This window comes from Rhea pennata, chromosome 8 (assembly GCF_028389875.1).
Source record: "Rhea pennata isolate bPtePen1 chromosome 8, bPtePen1.pri, whole genome shotgun sequence".
Taxonomy (NCBI): Eukaryota; Metazoa; Chordata; class Aves; order Rheiformes; family Rheidae; genus Rhea; species Rhea pennata.
This window is the reverse complement of record NC_084670.1, coordinates 20,033,665-20,060,865: the sequence shown is the minus strand read 5'-3', so window position 1 is coordinate 20,060,865 and position 27,201 is coordinate 20,033,665. Positions and strand designations below refer to the sequence as shown.

Genomic DNA, 27,201 nt, shown 5'->3' with positions numbered 1-27,201 from the left:
GGTGGGTGGGCTACCAACACCTCGTAGCATCGGCAATTGCTCTGCAAGGTGGGAGGCTCACGCAGGATGGGAGCAGGAGTCTGTTAAAGTAGTTGGGAAGCAATGCACGTACCGAGAGGCATGCTTAATTAAAGCACGCAAGAAAGCACAAATCTTACTAAGGACAGTCACAATGTGTTAAAATTGTATTTAACTTACAGCTATTCAATATTCACATGCAAAAGTTAATTAGGTTAAAGCATTACTGAGTTGTAGCATCTCTGTACTCCCGGGATCACCAGGATCAGCCCACTGATGTGGGCCTGGGAAACACTCCCCAGACTACAGGAAATTGCAAAAGGGCTAAATTAGCTCCTTTCCTTTCAGCTTAATTGCATCAGAGGGGACCCAGCCAGTACAGCCTTCTCCCTCAGCTCATCAGGTTAGTACTCAGCCGGTAGCATTTTCCCCCATAATCTTTAGAAGATACAGCTGTGACTCAGAAAGCTTGCAGCACCCTCCCTTTTCTTGCAGTTCCAGGTTTTTGGAAAATGTTGCTGCAGCCCGCTCCCCCTCGGCTACCTGCAGGCCGCCGGCCTCCACTCACCGCCACCGCAGGGCTTCCCCCAGCCCCACAGCTCCCCCCACGCACACCTTCCCCACGGCGCCCGGGGGCTTCCGAGCCCCACAGCTCTCGCCGGGCGTCGGCGCTCCGGCCCTCTGCAAAATTACACGCACCCCCGTCATTAAAAGCAACCCCCTAAGAGCGTATTTTCTGCGTCTTCTCCCATCCAGCCGCAGCCCCTTGCCCACGAAGGGCCTGCGAAGCTGCTGCTCTCACACCGCACCTCCGGCGCTCAGCCCGGCCCAGCGGCGTGCCTGGCTCTCCCGAACCGGCCGCTCTCCTTCAGGGACGTCGTCCAGCCCCTCCTCAGCTGAGGCAGATGATGGGGCCACAGCTCTTCCTCGGGGCTGGAGGGTAGAGAAGAGAAGGCGATCGATCCATCATGGGCAGGACTAGGCCCAACTCCCTTTAATGGACTAGCAGTCACCCTGCTACATGTCTTCAGTCGTCACCGCGAAATCACAGTCGCCGTCAGACAGTCAAACACATGAACAGAAATGTGTATTTGATAGTTTTCCATTGGGCCACATTAATGCTATAGATTGCTGTGGAATTACACAAGGGATAATTTAGGCTCAAGGAGTTTAATAGGACTACGCATATGCTTACAATAATTCACATACAAGAATGTTTGTAAGATAACGGTCCATGTATCCAGGAAAACAGATTTTGTCTCTTCATAGTCCTTTTTTCTTGGTTTCCAGCTGAAGTCATCAGTGCATGTTTATGATATTACATGTGGTTGCTGAAGAAGTTATTACAATGTCACAAAGAGGATTATGATTTCAGGTGGGGAATAATTCTTGTACAAATCCTCTTTCCATACAAATAGCCTTAGAAATAAGGAATGTGGAAAAATAGGGCAAAGATAAGAGATTTACACATAATGAGCCAGATTGCCCGGTATGCTCCAGCTGCTTTATACTACACCGACGGCTTGAAATTTGCTTTGTGTTGTCAGTGATGCAAAACAGCATGTGTTTTTAACTATGCTCAAATATTTCTTCTCCCACAGGGCATAAATATATTATTGATCAGAGAATAAATAGAGGCAATCACACCAAAAGAGGGTAGCTTTCTTAAGGGGTGTTCAGCATCAGAATAAAGAGCCTGGAAGGTATTTGTGTCTTGATCAGATGACGTAAAAATTAAAAAATGCTAAATGATTTATTTGAGAATAATATAAACCTGATTATCCAGCTACTAGCCAGCAACATTTTATTTTAAAATTGATGAAATACGTAATTTCCTGAGCTGAGGAGAGCGTATCAATTGTAAACGTCTTAAATCTCTCAAGGCAGTGTGTATTGTGGCAAAAATGATCGAGAGCATTAATAAATAAAGTCCTGATCCAACTTTTACGTCAACAGAAACATTTCCAAGGACTTCGGGGTACATTGCCTCTAGCCCCAAATCATTTGTTCTCTGAGGTCACGGAAGACGAGCCTCTTCCAACCTTAATGTCCAAACATTAATGAACTTCCACGGTGCTCACGTGAACCACCGTCGCCCTCACCCCACTCCTCAGTTTCCCGCTTTTCCGCAGTTTATCCCCACGGGCAGTCCCGGCCGCTCGGCCGCCCCCAATCCGGAGCGGCCCCGGCTGCTCGCGTTAGGGGCTGCGGGGCGCGAGCGGCCCGGGACCCCCGGCGCTGCCGGGCCCCGCGGGCTCAGCCGCCGCCGCCGCCGCACCGGCTCCCGGGGCTCCCGCTCCCGCGGAGGGCGAGCGCAGGCGCGTTATCCCGGGGGATGAGGGGAGAGGGGCCGCAGCCCGGACACCCCGCGGCGGCCCGGCCCGGGGAGCGCCAGGGCCGCCTGTAACGTACCGGCCGCCGCCGCTTCCCTCGGGGCGGGGCCGGGCGGGGCCGGGCGGGGCGGCCGCGCCCGCGCTGGGGGCGGGGCGGGGGGGGGCGGCCGCGCCCCTCGCGGCGGCGGCGGCGGATTCTTTCGGGTTGACGTTGCCCCCCCCGCGTGGCCCCGCCCCGCCCCTCAGCGGGACCCTCGCGCCGGGCCGGCGGGGCGGGGCGGGGCGGGGCGGGGCGGGGCGAGCCGCCCGCGCGGCCCCGCGCCCCCTCCCGGGCGCCGGGGGGGCGGCGAGCGCCGTGGCGCGATTGGCGCGCGGCGGCGGCGGCGGGGCCGGGCCGCGAGGGAGGGACTAGAACTTTCGGCGGCGGCGGGCGGACTCTCGCCTGAGCCCCGGAGCAGGCAGCGCCTGGGAGCAGCGCCCGCAGGCAGCGGGGAGAAGGCGGCCATGACCCACTTCAACAAGGGCCCCTCGTACGGGCTCTCCGCCGAGGTCAAGAACAAGGTACGCGGCGGGCGCCGCCGCCCCGCCCCGCGCCCGCCCCGCGCCGCCGCCCGCCCCGGGAGGTCTGTGGGGGGGCGCGGACGCGGCGGCGCCGGGCGCGGGGCCGGCTCTCCCGCGGCCGCGCACCGCCGCTGCCCGGCGCCCCCCGCCCGCGCTGCTGCCCCGCGACGGAGCGTCTCTGCCGCCGCCGCCGCGCCTCTCCCCCTCCCGGCTCTCGCGACCGCTGCGGGAGCCCGCGCCGCGGGACGGGGGCGGCGGCGGCCGTTGGCGGAGCCTCGCGCCGGGAGCGGGCGGGACGCGCGGCCCGGCCCCCCGCGCAGCGCCGCGCCGCGCATTCCAGCCGCATGACATCATGGGCACGGGCGGCGCGCGGCCAATCGGCGGGGGCGCCGCACAGGACGCGCATTGTCTGCCCGCGGCGCGCGCCGCCGCCGCCCCGCCCCGCCCGGCCCGCGGGGGCGCACAAAGGAGCGCGGCGGCGTCCCGGCCCCGGCCCCGGCCGCGCTGCTCGCGGGCGCTTTCCGGGGGCGCCGGTGGCAGAGCAGCGATCGCTTCCCCGACAGCGATGTGTCTGAGCACCATCTGCTTTCATTAGAAAAAGGAAAAAGTTGATACTAACTTTGGCCGAGGCGTTGCTGCCAGGTCTGCGCACACCTTTTGCGTGTTGTTGTAAAGAATTGCCACGATCTTCACTCCTCTGCTACGCAGAGGACCAAAAGATGCTGATGTTAGTGTCCCATCACAGAGACTATTGAGCTGAACACTTACTTGGTACAAGGAAAAACCTCTGCAATACAAAATACAGCAACAAACATCTAGGAATAAATCGATGCTCCACACCTTTATTCACAGGCTTAAATCATAAACGTGGCACCTAATTACTGGTTATTTCACACTCATGTGATATGACATGATACGATATTCCAGCAGATCCTAAAATCCTGTTTTACTTGTGGCTAATAGAAAGGGAAGGAGAGAGGAAGGGAATTCACTTCTTCATTAATGCAAAAACAATAAATGAGTATGTCAGAAACTTTACAACAGATACCTTTTGTATTGTTATTGGCTTTCTCAAGAGAGTTGTGGGGTTCTTATGCTTCAAGCTCTGATAACCCCATGTAACCCAAGTGTCTTCCAGGGAGACTCATTCCAATGTCTGAAGTCAGTCATTTAGCTATACAGTTAGTCTAAAAAAAATGATAAAACATATGTTGTGTATTATAGCATATGGGGAAAAAGAAAATGCTAGTCTGCCTTTATGAAATATTGACAGAACTGTGTAGGTTTAACAGGGATCCCCTTATGAAGACAAGATGGGAAGATATTCTTTGTTCTTTCTTTCAATTTCATGCTCCCTCCAGGCATCCCAAGTGTAACTGTTCCAAGCACAGCCATTAAGGAAAGGTTTCAAACTAGTGTATTTCACACCTTTATGGAAAGGACCTTCTGCTTCATCTTCCTGAGTATCTGTTATTTCACCCGCTGTATCTGTTTTCATCAGTAGAAATACTGGGGAGGAGGAATGTTCTATACACAGCTTGTGTTAGTTTCTGTACCTCTATCTTTGTCACTACAGCATTACCATAAAAAGATTATTCAGGTGCACACCAAAGACAGATGAACTCACCTCCAAAAAAGTGTCCTGCAAAATAATTCCCTTGAACTTTGAGAACGTTTTTCTTCATGTAAGAGAACAAATTACAAAACAATTGTGTTATAGATAATCTATTGCACCTCTCCTAGCTAGTATCTTCCGTAGTTCTGTACATTAGTTATGTTCCTGTTTATATAAATTCAAGAAGATCAGACACCAGGGGTGCATAAAGTTAAGAAATTCCTTTTCTCAAAAGCTTCTGTATCATGAATGAAACGTTCGAAGAACAAAGTCCAGCTTCCAACTCTTGCAGGACTTCTTTTTTTTGGTACTGATCTTTATCACGCTTTCTAAAACACTGACCTTCAGGCAGACCGTTGTGTTCTTCTTGTTTTGTTCTGTTTTGTTTTTCAATGTGGTGCTGGTCTAATATTTGTAAGTAATTGTGGTACCTCCCTGCTTGAATGATGGGAATCTGTTAGATGCCCTTGTTTGAAATTTTCAGTACTAGTCCCAAGCCTTTGTTTCCTACAGAAAACAGACGTGTGTTGGTGTGTTAATAGCTATGCTGCCTGAGGGCTTTGCTGTGCTGGATAGAAAAGTGGCTTGGTTTTGTTTCTTGGATTTAATTTTCTCATTTGGCATTGTGTTGCTGTTCAGACAGATATTTCGTTTGCTATGGTAGTTGAATAGATGAATATAACATGTCCTGATGCTTCATACACGTCTTCTTAATTGAAGTTTCAGTGTATCACTAAGCTCCAAATCCTTGTTGAGCTGTGGTTTGTTTTGTTTTGAGGCTCCTCCTCCTTGTGAGTGGTGGTGGTGGTGGTGGTGGTGGTGGTCTCCCCTCACCTCAGGCAGTACTGATAAGGTGTGTGGTCTCTGTTAGGAGGTCTCTTTCCTCACATCTGCAAATAAAGGATGGAAATTGTGCCCTGGTTCCCAACCATAAGGAAACTTGTCTGTGTGAGAAACTTGTAGGTAGTCAAACTAGGGTAATCCCTTTGAAGCTGATTTACTTGAGATCACAGAATATATTTGATCCAAAACAAATATTCAGAGAGGAGCTTTTTAGGATGATTTAAATGGATAGTTTCTTCTGTAGGCAATATATAATTTTCTTAAGTGGGGCAGTTTCTGTAGTGTATGAAGTTAACATAGCTTGAGCTGATGAGGGAACTGCATAAAGCTACAAACTAATGTTATGTTTGTCCCTGACTGACAACTGAGGTAGGCAAGAAATTAGCAGGGGCATTTGCTCCACTGTGTCACTGCATAAGGTGTGGAGCCAAACGGGAACAGAGAGCAGGAGAAGGAGAGGTTCCAGTTTGCTCCTCTGCTTCCTAGTGGCTCCACCCTTCCCATGCAAACAGTGTTTGTGTTGGGCATTTATTTATCTTCTCCCTCCTGTCTTTGATACATTGCCAGTTTCATCTATTACATGTGAAAGGAAGGATGGGCAAAACCATGGTGGGTGCGGGGAGTTAAACTTTGCATAGCGCTTGGCTGTCCTGTGTCGTGGCAGTCATCTGCTCTCCTCTCTGCCAGGAACCTGGCCCTTGTCAGTACTCTTTTCCAAACTTTTTAAAGATGCCAAAATAACTGAAGTGAGTCTGTCCTTGCAGCCCTGTCCCTGAAGGGTCAAGTGCTACAAAGGGAAGGGAAACAAAGTGTTTAAATTGGAGACGGGTAGCCAAAAGGAGTCTGTAAACAGTATGTATCTCCTGTTTTGAAAGTGTGCGGGAGGGGACTGCTACTTCCTGCTTTCCTTGTCAAGGATGAAGATGAATTAACTAAAATTAAATGAAGCTTGGTGCTGAATAATGACAACCAGTCCTAGGTATGATTATTGTTTCTCCTGAAACTGCTGAGGAGAAAAATTATTGTATTGTATTTTGCATCTTCAGTATAAGGAACATTTTAACTGAGAACTAGATTCAAATCACTAGCTTACACTTTTTTAACCTTAGTGATTTAGTAGCTTGATGAAGTTTTGGTCGCCTGAAGGTGGACTGTTAGGCCCTCTCTTTCCTTTCTCAACCCTCCTTTGAAAATAAAATCAAAACAGAAATAATGCCCTTTTCTCTCTTAATAGTAACTGTTAAAAGCAAACTCTTCCTACTGTAAAATCTGCCCCCCCCGACACACTCACTTTCTGATACCGCTGTTCTCTAGCAGACCATTAGATTTGCTCACTCAATGTCTTTTAGGAATCTTATGTAAGATTATTTGCTGCTGACACAACATATTTGTATTACCATTACCTAGAAGAACATAATAAAAATGAAGAACATATAGGACGTATAGGATAAAGATTATGATAACGTAGGCTTTAAGTGCACAGGTGATATCTTGTGTAATGATACCTAGCAACGTAGGTTGAAATACATGAAATACATGAACTTTTACAAAGGGGGAATGTCAATGGAAGTAGCAAAAGAGTTTTACATGATCAAGTACTGAACTTCAGTTTGCCCCAGTGTACTCATGCTTTTTGATAGCTAATCATAGCTTTTGAAATTAATAATGTTTTCTAGCTAAATGTGAGCTTCATTATGCATAGCACTGAAACTTTTCTTTTTGTGTCCAAGCTCTGTAGTTTTTGTCCAAAAATGTGAAACTTTTCCAGCTGGATCCAGGGTTTAGTAACAGTTCTGCAGTTCATAACTTCGTAACTTTGTCTTTTCTATTTATTTTTTTTCTTTAGAAATTTCTAAATGCATGTTAAACTTTAAGCATCTATCTTTTTTAATAGTTGTTCCCAAACCTCTCTTGTAATTGTAATATATAGAGCTAAATGAAACACTGAAAACTTCTGCTTATAGTTGTAATGAATAAATCTATAAATAGATACAGAGAATGTAACCAGCATAACAGGAGAATGGTACATAATTATGTATTTGATAACTGAGTCAACAGAAAAACTGTCTCCAAAACATAAATGCTACAATGAAATAATTCGATAGCTATACTTCTATTCTACCAGTATTTGTCACAATAACTACATATATCACGTAAAACACTTAAAGATTATGATTAAGTTGATCTTAAGATGCATTTTTTCCATGTATCAGCAACAAATGATAATGAGAATTGTGTAATATATTTACAATATGCTTGCTATCACTTCTATCCGCTGCTTAGTTTTATGTTGACATATACAAAACATTAAATTTCAGTACTTTAGGTTCAACAGCAGTTCTTTAAAAATGGTCTTTCTGCATTCCTTCCTCCACTTCCAAGTCACGTGTTGCTCCTTTTCTGAACAGAAACCTGTTATGCTTTTGAAATATTTTGGCTACCTGAACTGCAGAAACATGGGTTTAGCCTTCCTCTGGAAATTTTGCAGAGGATGTTTTTTAAAAAAACAAAACAAACAAACAAACAAAAAAAAAACAGTGAAACCCTAGCTCTGATAAGTTGTAGTGACCTGTTAACACACATTGTCCTAGTGTAAGGTCCTGGGTGTGAAGAGTCATCATACTGAATGCTATTGATCTGGCTGCTGCACTAATACCGCAGCAATGTGTTTTGTTTAGATTTTTAAGGGAGAAAGATATTCCAGCAGTGGATAATCTTAACTGCATTGTCCCCATTTGTCTTCATCCTTTACTATCCATTCACTGCTATGCATATCTCCGTGTGCCTAATCCATTTTCTTTTTCACGCCTCACTATTTCAGGAGGGGTCTGTGCTCTCAAGCACATGAGGTGCCCTGTGTAGTAGATTCCCACCACTGTGGTTATGCCAGTATAAGCATTACTACCGAACAAAGCATTAATAAGTAGATCTACTAGCACAGACTAACCGATGGTAGTAAATCTGGGTAGCATTGAGTTGAGAGTTCATACTTGTGGCATGTCTCTTCCTGTGACAAGCAGAAGGAAGTTATTCTGCCGTGGACCTATTTTGCTGCTAGCTGCATGCTGCTGTTAACGCTCTTGCCATCTGATTAAAGCTTCCCAAGACACTGCAATGAGCGTTGCCCATGCCATATGGTTTTCCAAAGCCAAGAGCAAGTAGACTTGTCTTTCCAAGCCCTTCCACCACCACTGACATAAAAAAACACTATATTCAATTTCACTGCGCAGAAAGCAGTGTTCAGCAAGGCTTGTACCAATCTGATCGCTAATCTCATTTGAGAAATTAGTGGTTTGAATAAAAAAGATCTTACAGGAACAACTGTCTCCCTGCTAATGAATAGCACCATTTAATAGCCCCTCAGTAGGTGAATTGAAGCATTCCAGTAAAAAGTGGCTACCTTAATGATGTTTGGCAGTCACTGCTGAAAACCAGTTGCATAAGAGGTAGTTTCTTTTTCTCCATGATTTAAATCCACAGTAAACTTTGACATGACACTGCATATAGCTGTCTTTTAGAGTCTTGATGTGTTTTAAACTGTTCCTGGAAACCACGTACATCAGGAGTTCCTGAACTATGAGATGTGTATACAGTGTTCAGCTGTGCCACCTCCCTCTGCGGTGGATGTAATTTTGAGTTCTGCCTCTGTAGGCCCAGCACCCTTTCCTTGGAGGCCGCGAGGAATGAGGAGTGAACGCGAGGCAGAGCGGGGAGTAGCTGCTGTTGCCTGTCCAGCCTCCCTGCTGGGGCAGGGAACGAGCTTCCTCCTGTGCCTGCACTGGGGCAGCGCGGGGCTGGACCCTGCCAGCGCCTCCAGGAAAGCATGTACCTAAGCAAATTAAGTGAGGGTGTCTGCTGTAAACCTTTACGATGTTTAACCTTAGAAAGCACATTGTGTCTGTGCTTTCAGATTTGAAATTCTTCCTGTCATTTTGTAAGATGTGTTGCAGTGACCTTACTTCTGCTTGATTAATAAACTTTTACTAAAACTTACTGATAATGGAAAAAATATAAAGTTTATTGCAGTTAATATTTAAAGGTGCAGATAAATGTCAAGCTTTGCATTTATTCTTTACAGGCAAGCTCACAGTTCTGGCTCTTCTGTATAGAACAATTCTGGTATGAATGAAAAATCTTGGGAGAGCAAATTGAGTTTGACAGAGTCATGATGATTAAATGGAATTAATAGTCTCAGAAAATAAAAACTCATTTGCATTTAATTATGCTTGCTTGTTTAAATTGTACAAATGAATTTGCTTTTGGTGTGGCTTCAGGGTTAGACTGTGCTTGTAAGTTTATTATATTTCTATTGCTGAATATCCTTAGAGGACGGATGCCCACATTGCTGTAGGATAATGATATGCAGTGATTTTTTCACCTCTTTTATTTGTAAGAATATTAATTCAGGAGTTCTTTCTTGGGTTGTAATTTGCTTTGGCATGTAAAGGATAGAAACTTCTCTGTATTCAAAATTGTTAGCTTCTGTAGCTACGTAATGTCGTATACACAGTGTATCTGACACATCCTTTTAAGGAAAACTTTTTAGAGATTCCCATCCCCTATGGAACTGTACAGGAAAGGCCTTCAGTAAAAACGGGCTTGAGGCCAGGACACGTAGGGCAATTTGAAACAGATTTTTTCTAAGTGAGATCATGTGAAAATCCTTTTCTTCCCTTTAAGAGGGACTCTTTAGCTTTCCCTTTAAGAGGGACTCTAGCTTAAAAATGTTTTTTGTAAGTATTTGATTCTAAACAACTGTTAACTTGTATAGCCATATTCAGCAGCATGTGCTCTCTTTCCGGTAAATATTTCTGTTTTAATGGTATTGCCTCCAAGTAACCTACTTTGCTGTCTCTAATTAGTCAGACTGAATTACAGTATTTTTCTCAAAAGCAGTTTTGACTTTCTTCAGGTCAATGGTTCTGTATGTTTTGTTTTGTTTTTTCTTAAACCAGCGTGGAGCTTAGGTATCAAGACGGAAGACATAATAAAAGTTCCTGTTGTTTATATAAAGCCATCTTTTACCTGGAATCAGGAACAATTCTGGATTTATAGATTACTACTACTTGAAGGTTTTAGTCACGCAGAAGAAGCTGGCAGAAAATTTCCAGAAGACTATTATGCTTATGAATAAAGTCCTGTTGCCACAGATACAGTCTAGTGCCCTGTTTGGGCTCCCACCAAGCCGGCGTACTGAGCCCCAGCCGCTGGGACTCGGCCCGAACATGCTTTAAGCTTTGGGAGGCTGAACTGTCTCTAGTCACTGATTCTCACTCAGGATCCCAAGATGCAGCTCTGGATCTTACTGTTTGATGCCTTTGCTGCTTCCCTTCTAAGTCTTGACCTCAGTCTGCTAGGGTTTAAAGTCCGCAGAAGAAATCACTTATCTGCGCAGACATCCTTTTGGTTAGAGAGATTCTCGAGAAGTGCGTGATAGTGAAACCGTGTGTGGCTTGTGCACAACACCGCACGAGGCTTGAACAGCGAATCTTTCCCTCCACCTGGGAAAAGCAATAAACACTTCTCCATTTCTTTGCCTTAGTTTCCTTCCTGCTCTGAAATGCTTCCTGGGAGGTAGGATCTAGTCTCCTGGCCTGAATGGATTATAGTTTGACTCTAAATGAATCTTCCTAGCCTACTTCGCGTACTTGGACTGCAGCTGTGCCCATGATAAAATGAGTGTTACTACTGTAAAAGCTCACCTTGCTGCCCTGCTGCGAAGGCTCTCCTGTTACACTGCCTTCCTGTTGATAATTCCACTGCTACAAGCTTTTATAGACAGGTATTTTTATGTTCTTAATATTCCTGGTTTGGCTTGAACAACTGTCATTTATCTGAAAAGTATTTTACTGTTGTCTCTAATCAACTGAGTACATGCTCGAACCTTCCCAGCAAAAGGCAAGGCGTAAAAGGCAGATGCATTCAGGAAGGCATTTGGTTATACTGTAACATTCATAGTCAAATACCGCTATTTCCTTGTGAATAGCGGGGTTCATCCGCACCAGAACATTTCCCCCTTGTGTTAAGCATGGATAGAGCACAGGTCAAACCAAGCCCAGCACACCAAGGCCAGGACTGCATGCTGGAACAGGAACTGTGTTGTGCTCGTCTGTTGAGATTCGCACCATCTGAAAAGAATGTGAACTGTCACTGTTTTGGTTAACGTCATAATATTACATGATATCAGCCTGAAGTTATGTTGTATATTATATCTGAAAATCTGAAATATATAATCAATGAAGCATATGTAATTCAGACATGCATCACTGAATGTTCTTTGCTTATTTTTTTGCAAGAAGCTGTCCCCATCCCTTTCACTGAAATTACTGCATTTGTCATGTCCAAATAAAAACTAGAAGTAAAAATAAATAAAAATAAAAAGTAAAAACTACAGGCTGTGGCAGGATAAAGCCCCTCTAAAGAGGGGATAGCCTGTGGGGGAAAAACCGAGCACTACTAACTGGAAAATGCCTTTTACCTTAAAAACAACCTGGCAGGTCCTAAGTTAAGATTGTGCCTGCTATGAAAAGTGATAGTAAACTGTCAAATATCTGAGTTCACTGAGAGGAGGAAGAGGTATGAAAGCAGCAGTGTCTTTAGGTTAATCCTTAAAAAAGGTACTGAGAAGATGCAGCATGGACTATGCCTCTGGAGAGCTAAAAGGAATGTGTATTTTGAATAATGATTACTGAAATTTATATCAGCTTGCATTCAGTTTAGTTTTTGCTGCTTATGCACAACATTCTTCAGTTAGGTTTTTGCAAAACAAGAGTAGTTAGCACTAAAGTTTTTCAGTAACAGTATGTTAAAAATATTTTCAGGATATTACTTAGCATTTTCAGAAGAAATTGCTGCTAATGATAATAGTCTGCATGGATTTGTTGACTTATATCAGAATTCAAGCAAATAATATGGGGGAGGGTTTGGAAAAACAAGTAAAATTGTTCTCAGGAAATAACAGGCTTTTCTGCTTCATGTTAGATTGATACTGTCTTAGCTGAGAAAATACTTACTTTCTGGTGCTTTTTTATAACGCAAACTGCAATGATTTCAAGTAATGGTTTCTACAATTTCTACCACCTGTGTTCTGCAAAGAAATTTCAATGTTCAGCAATCTACAGAGTAATGACACAATGCAAAGGCGACACAGTATCTAGTAGTATGATCTGTGGTGGCAGAAGAGGCACCAGAAGTTGCTACAGTCAAAAGTGGAAGCTGATCACTAAGAAAAATTGGAGTTAGAAGCCAGAAGACTGACTAGGACAAAAATGTGATAGTGTAAATAGGAAGAAGATGGTGTAAACAAATTTGAATGGGGGAAAGACTTTCAGTAGTATAATTGTAGAGAATGAGATGGGACTAGTATGCAGTCCAAGGACAGGCATAAACCTAACTAAGCACAGCAGTCAGAGACGGTAAAGCTTCCTTCTTAAGTAGGTTGAGTGCATCACAAAATCAAACTGGACAGACATGAAGTAGAACACACACTTCTTCCAGCCTGCTGATCTGGCAGGCAAAAACAACCATGACTACAGGTATTCTATTTGCAAGATGATTTGGGAAATTTTGAGGCGTGACGTTTTCTTACTTCCCAGAGTTTAACTGGTGCATGCAGAAAAAATACTACAAAATTTTGATGAATTCTTAGCTGTCTTTTAAGTTGTAGCCTAAATTCTGATTAAAAGAGAAAATGCTGAAATGTTGGCAAGTTATAATTGCATTACAACTAACTAACCTATTGAATATTAAGCAAAATGGATACAGCTGAAAAATTCTGTGATAGGTAGGATAGTGAGGTCGCTTAACATTAGCATAACACAGTTTTCTGTCTTTCTGCATTATGCACAAAAAAACCAATCTGTAACAACAGGAAAAAAAATACATATACATTCAAATACAATGGCATACATAATGGTGGCTTTTATTTTTTGAAGTACTTTACTGTTTGGTTTTCCTCTACGTTTCTATATTCACTTTTACCTTTGCATTTCTCATGCACAAATATGCTTCCTGTGACATCTGTTTTTGTGTAGTGTCCTGGTCAACACACGTGCATTTTACTAAGCCTGTTAACGGCATCGTCTCACGGACCCAAAAGAAAGAGCTGAAACGCCAAAGGAAATCATAGGTTGGGTTTTAGGACAGAGCACATACTGGCATTTTAATTTGTCCAACTAATGGAAGTTCATTGGGTTGGTACCTCAAATGCTGAGAAGCTCCACTTGATGCCCTGTCACTTCCATTTCTGACACGCTTTCTGCAAAATCAAAACCTTGCATTTTCCCCGTCTTCTTAGGTTCTTTGTTTCAGCTTAAAGGTTATACTGTTTGTTTAGTCTGACTGAACAGCCACTGAGATGGTAGACTTAATTTTTTCCAAATAGAAATATTGCACAGAAAAATACTGATTTTTTTCCCCGTCACTCACTCTCCATTACACTTCAAGTTAAAGTTCAGATAGGTACTACAATGCATTTACACAGAAGAATTTCAACTACAAAGGTTTAACTCCATTGTATATTTTCCAAAAATATAAAAATCTTACTGCTTATGAGAGGAACACTCACCGTTTTCTCTCTCTTTTTTTTTTTTTTTTTTTGGCTTTTGCACAACCAGCAAGTTTAACACACCAGTTTTGTTCTGGCCATTTTGCTGTGTAAGTTTTCCAGGTTCTTAGAGTGGCATTCAGAGATGCGTCCCAGACCAGTACGTGATGAACAGGACTGGGGCAGTTTAGATGCAAGTAATTCGGGATAAGCCTTGTAGTCTGCCTCACTCCCACTGCTGAGAGCTTCTGCCCTGATGACAGAAGATGAATACGCTTTCATCTTTTCCCACACCATCCTAAAGCCTTAAGAGGGGGAGGAGAAAGATCCCATCGCAAACTACTACAAAGCAAATGATACAGAAGCGTCAGCACTGGTGTTCCTGGCCTCTGTGAGGCAAAGCTCTCCTGAGGGTAGTACTTATTTCAAGGCAAACAGGATGTTTGTAGGCAAAGATCCACCAGTTTCACTTGCACAGTTTGGAATGAGAAAGTAGGACCTATTAATAAAATCTGAAGAGTTCATACAGGAAGAAACTGCTTCAACTGTACAGCTTCTGGCCTTCAGTGCTTTAGCTTTATTTTCTTTAATTTGCTTTCAGTTTATGACCTAAACATGTAAAAGTATAGTTAGTATAAAAATCCTGGCTAGACCTGGATTAAATTCAGCGTGAAATGGATATGCTCCCATGAGTACACTTTGTCTTTTCAATCTTTCTTTTTTGGGGGGGGGGGGCAGCTGAAAAATTACTTCTTTTGTATCACTTTAAGCAATAAGCTGTGCCAGACTTATTCCCATGAGGAATATTCACATCTAAACCTTACTGTTTTATTTACTGATCTTCCTTTTTTCACAGAAGTATGTGTTGAGGTACTGCGGTGTAAACCCTAAGACATCACCTTGGAGTAAAGTCTGGGCTGTATCTCCCACTGTATATTGCCATGTTTTTCCTCTCCCTTGAAAAAGGGTGACATGGCAGCTTATTTTGCTGCATATTTACATATGTATAAATCTTAGATTTTGTTGACAAGCACAGTTACCATGGTAGTGTTGTTCATTTTCTTTGACAAGTATGTGCTTTTATTGTCAAAACCTTTGACCAGAGGGCAGTTTATATACATATATATATATATATACACACACATACATACACATATATATATAAACGTGCCAGTAATTTGAAGAGTTGCATGTTAGACGTGTGTGCCTTGTGCTGGGGCAGGGCAGGGCTAAGGCCTGAAGCACGAGTCAAAGCGCTTGAGACTAAGAACGATAGAAACGGGACCTGTTATGACACGACTGGCAACTTTGAAGAAAAATCTTTGTTATATCTGCTTTTCTTGCTTGTAACTAAACGCAGAAGAGTAAGAATATTAACTTTTCTGGTTTTAGTTTCAGTGACTAGTAAAACTATGCAGTGTGTTAAAGTTTTTTTTTTTTTTTTCTTTCTTGGAATACTTTGGCAGTATTTTTCCAGAGTAGCAGCAGTGTAGACAGCTGAACTCAGACTGGAGATTTGGCATATGTGTAGCCTTTAGTGTACAGTGTGAAGTGTGTAATCTGGAAAAGATTAGTAAAACAGGACAATTGAAAGTCCATATGAGATCATCTATGGTGTGAAATACTGCTTAAACATCATTGCTTAAATTTAGCATGCTATAGGCACCTCAAGTAGCTTTAATGATCTGCTTTTGTCCCTTGAAGTTGGCCAGTATAACTTTACATGTGTCTCCAGAAATCCACACATTGATAAAAAAACGTGATTACTGTTCTTTCTTTAAATACATTGGGGTGCTTTTTACACTGTATAAAGCCAAGGTTCTAGCTAAATAGAGCAGCATGCAAGAATGGGACAGAGTTCAAGATGTTACAGATAAGCACGAGTAGCGTCAGACTCTGCAGTAAATGTATCGTGCAACTCACTAAAGAATATTTCATCCCGCATTCTGACCAAGAGTGCTGTAAAGGTGCCAGCGTAATCTAGGCTAACTGAAGGATGCTAGCCCGAGGTTAATACTTTAGCAAAACACATCTATACCAAATTGCCTACTAGTTACTGTGTGTCAAAGACTTAAAGCTGAAACTCAGCATTTAAATAGGAATCACCTAGTAAAAGAACTGATGACTGTTTCCGCTACCCAAGTTCTAAAGCCATTTGACCCTCTCCTTCCTTCCACTCCTTAAAAGTAAACCAAAGCTAGGAGACAAAAACTTCCATCTGTAAGACTGGAATGCACCAGTTTGAGGCAAAAGAAAGTGCTTATTTTAATTTGTTCATATGTAACAGTAGATTATATGGGGAAAAAAAGATTTTTAGCTGAATTTCCTATGGGTTTTGCTGGTTCTCCTGCATCATTAATGAGACAGTCTTTTCTTCTGGCTGTACAGGATACACACTGTTCAGCAGCAGTAGCACACAAGTATCAGAAGCATTTTATGTTCTGATGAATTTGTACATCTCCTGAAAAGTTAAAGTTACATGAATGTGTATAAAGATCAGGAAAAAGCCAAAGTTAACATCTGTGGTCCTGACTGTATTAGATATTACCAAGTCTCAAGGTCAAAATGTTCTCTTATAATATAGCATGGTTTCTGTTTCCTGCCCAGCAAACTCAGATACTTAATGGAGCATTTTGCAGGGATGTAATTGATTCAAAAACGGATATTTTATACAGCCTCCCAGAGAAAATGAGTAGGTGAATATTTAAAAATTGTTTGTTTCCATTAAACATAAAGCCAGCCCAAAAGGACAGTGATTTGTTTATTAATCTATGTGTTGCGTCTTCTTACTTGTTGTTTTCCTATATATCAGGGAAAAAGTAGCATTTAAATGGACTGTTAGTCCTCTGACTACCTGTAGTGAAACAGATTTCTACTTCAAATTGATCAAAAAGCTTGCTTTCCAGTTAATGGTCAAGTCTTGTGTAGTTTTTCCCTCTATACTGAATACAAACACAGCTCTTTCTTTATTAGGAACTTCACCAACAGTCCAGAGTTAGTAACAGGCAAGTAACACCTCCTCTTTCCCTCCCCCAGACTTAAAATGCCCCTAATTGTGACCACTTATATAAGCTTTTGTTTCCTTGCAAAGAAATTTCTAACCATTAAATTTGTATCTCAGAACTGTCAACAAAAACAGGAGTTTATAGCTTTATATTTCTTTCAAGATAAATCAGAACAAAACAAAGAATTTTTAACACTTGGCTTCCTGCTATCTGTTTTTAAACTTTTTATACCATTTTTACATTCATTGCAACAATAGGATCCTTTCCACAGTGTTCTGAAACAGTAGCTTTTTTTAAATGGCCCTGATTATGAATATTTTGAGTGAAGCTGCATAGCTACTGTTTTGCCTTTACTGGAACATGTTTTCTTTTGCTGTGGACGTACTCGCTAAGACCTAAGCATCTTCCATGAGAGTTCAGTACTTAAAAAGGATCAGATGTTGGCATGTTGATTAGTAATAACGGGGGGGGGGGGGGGGGGGGAAATCATTTATACTGAAGCTTCCAACTTTCCACTCATAGATAGCAATCAAAGAAAAAGTGGAACAAATCTGATAGACATGTGGAAAGTATGATGTATTCACTAGTTTAGTGTTACATAACTTCTGATTGTGTCATCAAGACTAAAAAAGAGCAAAGAATTCAAAAAAGTATAACAACTTGCTTTCTGGAGTCTCTGAACTGTCCCTCTGTTTAACTCCTTCCTGTCACATTTAAAACCAGATTGTAAAGTTTATGTCTTTAACTCTTCATGGTGTTTAAAATGCTCTAAGATACCTTGAATATAACTTTCAAAGAAACTATCAGCACTCTTCCCTTTTTGCAGCCTGGTTACCCACCTGTTTAAAAAAATAAAACAAGGACTTTATTATACGTGAGTCAAACTGTAGAGTAGTGAAGACCATGCAGAGAATAAGTGCCAGTAAAACTGATTTCCTCATGTATACAAGCCTTTTTTTTTTTTTTTTTTTTTTTTTTTTTTTTTCCTATCTCTAGATAAGCACTATAGGGATACACACTTAGGACACACAAACCTCTTGAAAAACTCAAGATCTGAACACATGTGGAAGTATTCCAACATAAAGTAAATATTTTTCAGGAGAACTGATAAAATTCCATCTGATCACTTCTAAGTTACCCGAGCAATGAAGAGAGATATTTAACACTCAGCCCAATCTTAATCTCAGATGTGGAATGTACTTAGTATTAAATGAGGAAAATTTTTGCCATTTTTTTCCTTTACATGTTTACAACATTAAAATAGTTAAATAATTAAATTTTACAGAAGTCTGTGGGGTTCATCATTCTTACTGACTTTGTTATTTCTTTTTTTATATTGGAGGGAAGGAGAAAAACTGATCTGCGAAGTGTGCCTTTTGATGGCACGATCGTTGACTTAGCTGTCTCTTCAATTTCATTTATTTTTAATCACAACATATTTGTAGAGAATTTTTTTAATCTGGAATTGGATTATTCAACAGCAGGAGAGCTAAACTACAATTTAACATTGTCTTTAAGCTAGAGTGTAACAAACTGCTTCAATTTTCAGATCTTATGTTAAATTTCTAACTGTAGCTAAGAATTGTGGAAGAGATTGGCTTAAACCCCTCTTGTACTTGCATGCATGTTCAAACTGTGATTTTAATGTGGTAGGAACTGTCAAAATACAGATAACCAGCCCAAATTGTCTACTTTCTTTTTACGGGAAAATCAGAACAGATCAAGTTCTGGTCTTTCTACAAATCCTATTTCTTCTTTTGAACATGTATATCTGGCCTGCATGTGTGATCGAGGATTGTGTGTGCATGTGTATGCACACAAATACATCCTTTTAGATGATCTTATCAGGTTCTTTAATGCATAATCACAATATGATGCTGTATTTCAGCCTTTTTGGAATGTTCAGGGATCTTTCTCCTTTGCTCAGATACTAATTTTCACAGAAAAAACAATGACTCAATCATATCCGACATCTCTGCCCTCGGTAAGTTTGGCAGAACACACCTGGCTTGCTCAAATGGTACCGGGGAGACAAGTGCAAGAGTAAGAGCGTGATCACATAAACCCTGTTTCCAGAGAAAATTTAAAAATGGTATGAAAAAGTAGTTTGTAAGGTAATCATCAGGTTTGGAAGGAGCAAGTCATTAACTGCGTTCCTCCTACACCGTTTTCAAGACAACTGATCTTTCTCCTAGTTCTTCATAAAATTGCTGTTACTATAATCACGGTAAATAATGAACACGGTTGCACTGCTGCTTCTGCTAAAGGAAAGTACAGGAGGACTATGCTCTTGATACAGGTATGTTGGTCCCCTAAGAGATACTTAAGTATTAGAGTAGTTTCTGTAATTACTGCAACTCTGGCAGAGTTCCTCATAGCTTTGTCAATTACTCAAAATTTTCTGGAAATCTGTGTAGGATGTAAAACTGGCTGGCTTCCTTCCTCTGTGGAGTCGTGAGCTTCAGCTAACCTTTCCAGCCTGCTTCTTGTATTATCTACCTAGTATCTAAAAGATACGTTTAAGAAAACCATCATGACATTTTCCTCACTCTAAGCAGCATTACCTGAGCTTTCTTCCTACTTCAGTGAGGAAAGGGATATCTTGGTTATTCTGCAGCATTAGTCCAAACACTGTGGTACTTCTCCTTTCGAGTAGAAGACTAGATGAAATTTGATGCATTAATCAAAATCTGGATAAAGGAATAGGTTAGTCTATTATCCTGATCTGTAACTAAGGCACAGAAGCACTATGCTATTATAAGCAGTCTAAGAAAAAAAAATACTTCTTAGGCAAGTTTTTGAAGTAAAGCCAGAGATAAAGCAATTTTCCATTCCCGTTAGAAGAAAAATTGAGAACAAAATTATGTAATTCTTATTTAGTCAGTTTGGAATTGGGGATTACTAGTGCTAGACAAAATGCCTCCATCCATGTTATTCAGATAGGCTGGAATTAAAATCTTATGCACTGTAAATGATTGCTGATATCTGGCCTGAAGTCTAAGAATAAATCTAACAAGTCTGAAATCTACATTTTGGTCTGAATGTTAAAGTACAAGGTTTCTTGTTTGGAATTAGTAAGCAACTACGGGTTAGTCGAGATGAGTTTTCATTAGTTAGAAATAGTGCATTTGCATTCTGTGCTTGCCTGTCGGGTTTGTCGTAGGAGCTCAGTCATTCCTAGTCTGGCTCACTTGACCACGTGGGACAGCTTCCCGTGTTGGTAGGACTCTATTGCCAGCCTCTACGATAGTGAAGGTTCTTTATGCCATGAAATCTTGTGCTTGGAGAACTTGTTTTGTTTGCAGAAAAAGTAGCAAGCTACAGTGCTAAAGACTGCTTCCAATGGTAATACCCCTTTTCTCCGATGTGCCAATATTGAGAAGTATTGCAAAAGTGACAGGTTTAGACTGAAGGAATTTAAGCTGTTTTTCATGTCACTTGTGAAGGACAGAGGAGGAAACCAAAGGGTAGAGAATGGAGTTTGGAGCCTATTAGCTGCTGGCGTTAAAGTCTACCAGTTTTAAGCATTGTTTGCCCTAATTTCTAGTGACTGGAACATGATCTGATACACTGAATACTAAAGTCTGAGTATCTGGAAAGGGAGCTTTTAGTCACCTTGCTAGCAACTTTTGGCCTGTGATGCCCCTTGGCTTCATAGACAGTTGCAGGTTTTCTCTCTCTAAAGTAATAGTGCAGTAGCATTACAATTTAAGACACGAAGTGACAGCTTATTCCTTCTGAAGCTTTCAGCAAAACCAAAGAAATGCAGACCGAGTACACCTGTTATTTCTAAGTGTAAAATCAACAACCATCACCACCAAAATAAAACAAAAACCACCACCCCAAAAATCCCCAGAAAGATAACTGTCTTCATGTTGTGGCAGCAAGGGGAAAATTGATGTCATCTACATTAATCGTAAAGTGGCTAAAAAAGCAAATCCAACACCTTCTGCTGAATTAACACCTAACCTATCTTGTAAGATTCCTATTTAGAAATTGCATCCTAGCAATGATATTGATGGCATAGCAATGCATAATTCTTACTTTCATAAAGCATCATTTCCATAGACTTTTTCACTTGCTGCTAAAGTACAATTTGTGTGTAGATTTTTTTTTCACAAAACCTGTCATTTTTCCTTTGCATCTACCAAAAGACTGTTCATAAGTTCCAGCAGTTCTTTCAGTAGGAACAACTGTTAAATACAATTCAGAGGGTTATTTATAAACATTTAGTAAGCCATAAACATTACAATAAACCAATGTTGACCTGGTCTGATACTTAAATACAGCATTGGGTAAATGCTATAGCATATTCTTTGAGAAAGAGTTGGGGGGGAAAGAACTAGCTTTCTCTTGGGGAAAGAGCTACAATTTTCTCTTGTTTAGTGACTTAACAATTGCTTGTATTACAGATTGCCCTGAAATATGATCCCCAGATAGAAGAAGACCTGCGTAACTGGATAGAAGAGGTTACAGGGATGAGCATTGGTGCAAACTTTCAACTGGGATTAAAAGATGGCATAATTCTGTGCGAGTAAGCCTTTATTAAGTAACCTTATTTTAGTAGTTTTCCACTTTTGAGTGGGACTTCCTGAAGACTCCCATTCAAACACATCAACAATAATAGTCGAAGGTGACAGTAGGGTGGGGGACAGCTTCTTTGAAGCTGCAGAGAAGAACGAGAACTGTTTGTTTTTTTAATATTTCAACAAATATCTCTAAATTTAATCATGAAGTTTAAGGAAACTAATATAACCAATAAAGTATGAGTGATAATATAATGCCTGCACATATGTTACAAGGATGAGATTTCTTGTTTAAGCATTTCCTTTTCTCTCCCCCCCGCCCCCTTCCCTTCTTCAACAGGCTTATAAATAAGCTGCAGCCAGGATCAGTGAAGAAAATTAATCAATCAAAACTAAACTGGCACCAGGTAAAAACAAACAACCCCCCCAAACCCACATCTCTAACCCCTGCAGTCCCCCCCAAGTCTTCTGTTTTGTATTAACAAATTTGCTGCAAATATGGTACACCTTAAATTGTAATAGCAACAAGAATTGCATATGCATAGCGAGATACGGACAAGAACAGTTAAGAATACTGCATCCATGACCAGCATTTAACAGAATGTAATTGTCACCAAGACGGCTCGTAACTGGCAGTGGAGCGTACATATTTAGTAGTGCTGCTTCACTGATAACTGACATTTCAGATGAAGGAAGAATTTGGAATCATATAGCAAGGCCTCTTCCCAAGTACAAAAGCTGTTAACGCATTTTGCTAAATCATCACTGGAGTTTTGCATGCGGACAATGCTGAGGGACGTTACACCAGTATCTTGCCTTCACCCAGACACGGAAGTCACCAATTCCAGTGTCCTCCTGAAGAAAAGCAGCTGCTGAGGGAGGGAAGGGAAAGGACCTGAGCAGTCTCAGGAAATGGCTGTGTAACAGAAACCAGAAAATGGTGTGCTGCAAACTGTCATGTTTTCATGTCTGATTTCAGTATGTCCACATTTAATTTCTTACAGGCAGTCTGAACAGCACATTTTTTCACTTTTTTCTCCTTTCTTCAGCAAGGGACTATCAAAGGCAACATGTATTGAGAGCAAGCGTAGGAAGGGTTGCTGGTAGAGATGACTGCCTTTACTGTTGTGGGTCTAGCTCAGTACGACTGTGTTTAGCCTCTTGTTTTTATTGGACTAAACATTTCCAAATAGAATGGAGAACTGGTTTTTTTGAAGCTTAGTTTTTAGAATTTCTTACGATTTCAGAAGAAAGATGAGACTCAGGCCTTACTTGTTTTACTCTATATAATTTCTAATTTTGACAGCATTAAAACTGCTAGAACCTACTAATGAAACCCAAAAGGTGGGCTCAGTTTGTCTTGGTAAGCCAGCAAGATAGTACTGTCCAACCAAGTTAAATGTTGTTACTATCTACGTAGTTACAGCTTTTGATTATTTTTACTCAAAATTATCATTGCTAATGTCAAATAGCATGGAAATTAACTTAAAATCCTCCAGTTTGAAGCAGTTTTTAAATCAGAATTTCTCTTGGAGAGGACACAGCTAAGCATTTTCTCATCAAATCCCTCTCTAACACAAAGTATGCAGTACTCATTGTTGGAGAGGTGCTAAACTCGATAAACCCTTAGATTGACTTCTGCAGTCAAAACTAATGAAAATGAGCTTCCTAACAGTCACTCCTAATCACTCCAACTGTTGTTTTAACCACTCTCCACAATGCAAAGAACTTGTGTAAAACAAACCCCCCACACACCCAAAAAACTTTAAAACTATTTAGTTACTTAAGTTGGTTACTTAGTTTCTGAATTGAAACACTAAATAGAAAACTTGCTTTTTTGTTTCCGTTTAGCTGGAGAATATCGGGAATTTTATCAAGGCCATCCAAGTCTACGGCATGAAGCCACATGATATTTTTGAAGCAAATGATCTTTTTGAAAATGGAAATATGACTCAAGTACAGACTACATTAGTAGCGCTAGCAGGTCTGGTAAGTATTTGCACCCTTGGCATTGGCAGAAATGTACATGCCAGTCAAGAAACTCCCTTTCCACTCATGTAAGTACAGAAAACAACATATAGATATAGCCTGTCAGAAAGAGAGAGATACTATTGTGAGTCTGAGATACTGCTGAAGTTACACTTCAGATAACATGCCTTGTAGCTTGAAAAAAAGGCTTGGAGTTCGAATTCCTGACTGCATGTGGCCCTGCTCCGGAGCTATGCGTACATATGCAGACCCGGGGAAGCTCACAAGAAAACCTTAATCCCTGGAGAATGTCCTTTGCACTCTGGCAAAGATACTGGGATAGCTTCAGCATGGCACCTTCAAATGGCAAAGGAAACAGATCCCGGCCATGACATAAAGAGTTTCTGATATGAAATAAACCTGCATGTAGCATCTCACTCTTGAGAGCCCAAGATCACATACTGAGGCTGCTTGTCTGTCAGTCCAGGTCTCCAGATGGCCTGTAAAGCCAGTGTCTAACACTGAATATTCTATTTTCCCTCTCTCTCTAAATAGGCAAAAACCAAAGGTTTTCATACTACAATTGATATTGGTGTCAAATACGCAGAGAAACAAGCACGAAGTTTTGATGTGGGAAAACTAAAAGCTGGTCAAAGTGTAATTGGCCTGCAGGTAAGTAAGAAATTCAAGTTTACACTTAATCTGTTACATTTGAGAACTGTCTTGTTTTAATTAAGTGAAATGCTGTTCATGCAAAAACCACTGTAGAATTAGAATATATTCTTACAATTGAAAGAGGTATGGGGTTTTAGTTCTTGTAAGCAGTTCATTGACTTTACAAGCTCAAGTGACTGCGTGAAAGTGGTGAAGTTTTTTGGGTTTGGGTATTTTTAATCTGATAGGAAAGGAACAGTTAATACCAGTAAGCATCATCTTTGTCCTCTAGAGAAATTTTAAAATAAGTAGGAGTCTTTGGATAGCTAAAGCTTCTTCTGTGGTAGTTTCCTCAGTAGTTATAAAAACAGAATAAATTGCATAAAATTTTAAAATTCTTGTGCTAAATAAGTTGCAGCAGTGTAACTGAGTTATTACTGTCTAGGGTGAAGGCTGACTATCACATATTGATACGCACATCCAGTTCTAACATACAGCCTGCACATGCAGTTGGCCAGATGCCAATCTCTGAAACGCCTTAGGATGACAGCTGTCTTTATTTTTTCTCTCAAAACACAGCATAGGGAAGTGATAGTTTCTTACAACAGTGGTCAAGCTGCACGAGGAAAGCATGCACTGCAATAACTCTTTCTATCAGCTGTCACAGTTATCAACTGTATTTGTTTCCTTAGACTGTGCTTGCTGTACAAATAAAAAAATCACTTTTTCTGTCCACCTCTTCCTTCTCGCAATGAAGATGGGCACAAACAAGTGTGCCAGTCAGGCAGGCATGACTGCTTATGGAACCAGAAGACACCTCTACGATCCAAAAATGCAAACCGACAAACCATTTGACCAGACGACAATTAGCCTACAGATGGGCACTAACAAAGGAGCCAGCCAGGTAAGGGAAACTGGACATGACATTTCTAGACTAGATGTTACTGTCAACCTGGGTGAGCCAGGGGGGATTAGTGAATCTACAAAGTTGTATGTGGTAAAGGAGTATTACTAGCAGCAGTGACATTTCATTTCAAGCGCTAATGAGACAGAAACGAAAAAGAAATTGCTTCCTGCGCACTACCTCATTTTGAATATTTAGTATATTCTTTCTAAAGACACAGCAGCGTATGCTGGACCTTTCAGCAGGGATTTTCCTCCAAGACTTACTTACTAGTGAACACATATAGCTTTGTGTTTTATTGTACTTTAATTCCTACTTTCTAATACTTTCAGTAAGCTGTACAAGTTGTAATCATAAATTCAGTAATTGCAGCTCTTGACCTTACTGAACCTCTAAAATCCTGTTTTATTAGGCTGGGATGCTGGCACCAGGTACCAGGAGAGACATCTACGATCAGAAGCACATATTACAGCCTGTGGATAACTCAACTATTTCATTACAAATGGGTACCAACAAAGTAGCTTCACAGAAGGGAATGAGTGTGTATGGGCTTGGACGACAAGTGTATGACCCCAAATACTGTGCTGCACCAACAGAACCTGTCATTCATAACGGGAGCCAAGGAACCGGAACGAACGGGTCAGAAATCAGCGATAGCGATTACCAGGCAGAATACCCAGATGACTATCACGGAGAGTACCAAGATGACTATCAAAGAGATTACCATGGTCAGTACAGTGACCAAGGCATTGATTATTAGATTTGCATCAAAAATTCAGTATTAGTCCATTATTTTATTCAGTAAGAACGAAACTAGCCTTGTGGAATTGTTACCTGTCTTTTCCTACACACTATGCTTGAAGTACCTAAAGAAATATTGCCTTACATACATTCCTTTTTCCTTTCTCTGCCCTTTCCCTGTCTAGTTGCCTTTAGTGCTGTAACAGTTGTAGTCTACAGCATAAACAATAACTGCATATGAAGTAAAAAGGAATACTGTGAAAGGGGGAGTGCTCTTGTACAGCCAGGTCTTCTAATAAGGAGCTATGCATTTTTACAATCTCAAATAAGTATTCACGTACCACGTTAAGCCTTCATTTTACATATTTACAGCTTTTCTGTTTTCCATGAGATAAAAGAATTTCATGCTTAAAAGTTAAATGTGGTCTTTACTCATTATATCTAAGATGCCACATTAGTGATTTAAATATCATTACTATGTTTCTATGGTATTGTTTGCTAATGGTAAGTCTTGCATTAGACATTTTAAGTGTGCATTTGTGATTGTGTATTCATTCCATTATCTACACTGACCAAACTCCTAGAAATAGTTGTCTTACTAAAAAGGGAGCTTGTACAAAGTCTTGAGCCAACAGAAGTGATGTTTGATGGTGCGTTTACCTTTTATTGTGCCATAATATATCCATGTAGAAATGCTTTTTCTTCCTTGAACTGTATTTATTGCCACACTTCTCAAACTGATCCCAGTGTATTTTTATAAATAAATATTTTTTTCTTGAAGGTAGAGGAAGGTTCTGTCTCATTTGTTATGCTATCATTCTTAAAGATACCATAGAAAATTTTCCTCAAATCACCATGACTCTTGCCTGTGTTAAGGGTAATGTAGAACAGGGTAGAGAGGGTAACAGAACTGTTACCCGTTACCCTCATGATTCTTTCTTTTCAATGGGATTTAATCTAACAACCTTGTAAAAAGTCTCGTGCAAATGAGTGACAGTGACTTAACAAGAAAGGAATGTGCTCCTTTACAGCAGAGTTCACTACATCTCTAAACGCAGGTTATGACCAGGAGTCCTCAGCTTGTCACTAAATCCTGCTCTTTTCCCAAGACAAACGAAATGCTGATCTCTAACAAGGTCTCTGTTTCACTGTGTAATCTTCATAATATCACTTCAGAAACACAAAATACACATGCTTTAGTGTATGTAATGAAGTATCCAGATTGTTGTTCCTGCTGGTCTACAATCCAAATTCTTCAGTTACTAACAGCAGGGCTTTATTCCTAAATAGAAAGTGCTTTCTTCCTCACAGTAAGAGTGCTGACAGACAGGCAGTACTAATTTACCTGAGTCCTTGCTACATGGAAAATAAATAAATAAATAAATAAATGCTAATCATGTGGGGCCCCCTTCCTTCTTTTACAGACATATCCAATGGAATCATGACTCTAAATTGAGAATTTGAAATAGACACCAAGCAATGCCAGAA

The 27,201-nt window shown here is 41.2% G+C and overlaps 1 protein-coding gene across 1 annotated transcript; it reads left to right on the top strand.

Moving 5' to 3' along the window:
- The first annotated feature begins 2,745 nt into the window (after positions 1-2,745).
- Positions 2,746-26,497, top strand: CNN3 (calponin 3). The gene is made up of 7 exons (XM_062581782.1): positions 2,746-2,912; positions 21,333-21,454; positions 21,787-21,853; positions 23,298-23,435; positions 23,970-24,086; positions 24,826-24,972; positions 25,385-26,497. Exons 1-7 carry the CDS (start codon positions 2,856-2,858, stop codon positions 25,730-25,732), a joined length of 996 nt encoding a protein of 331 aa, XP_062437766.1. The 5' UTR covers positions 2,746-2,855; the 3' UTR covers positions 25,733-26,497.
- The last annotated feature ends 704 nt before the right edge of the window (positions 26,498-27,201 follow it).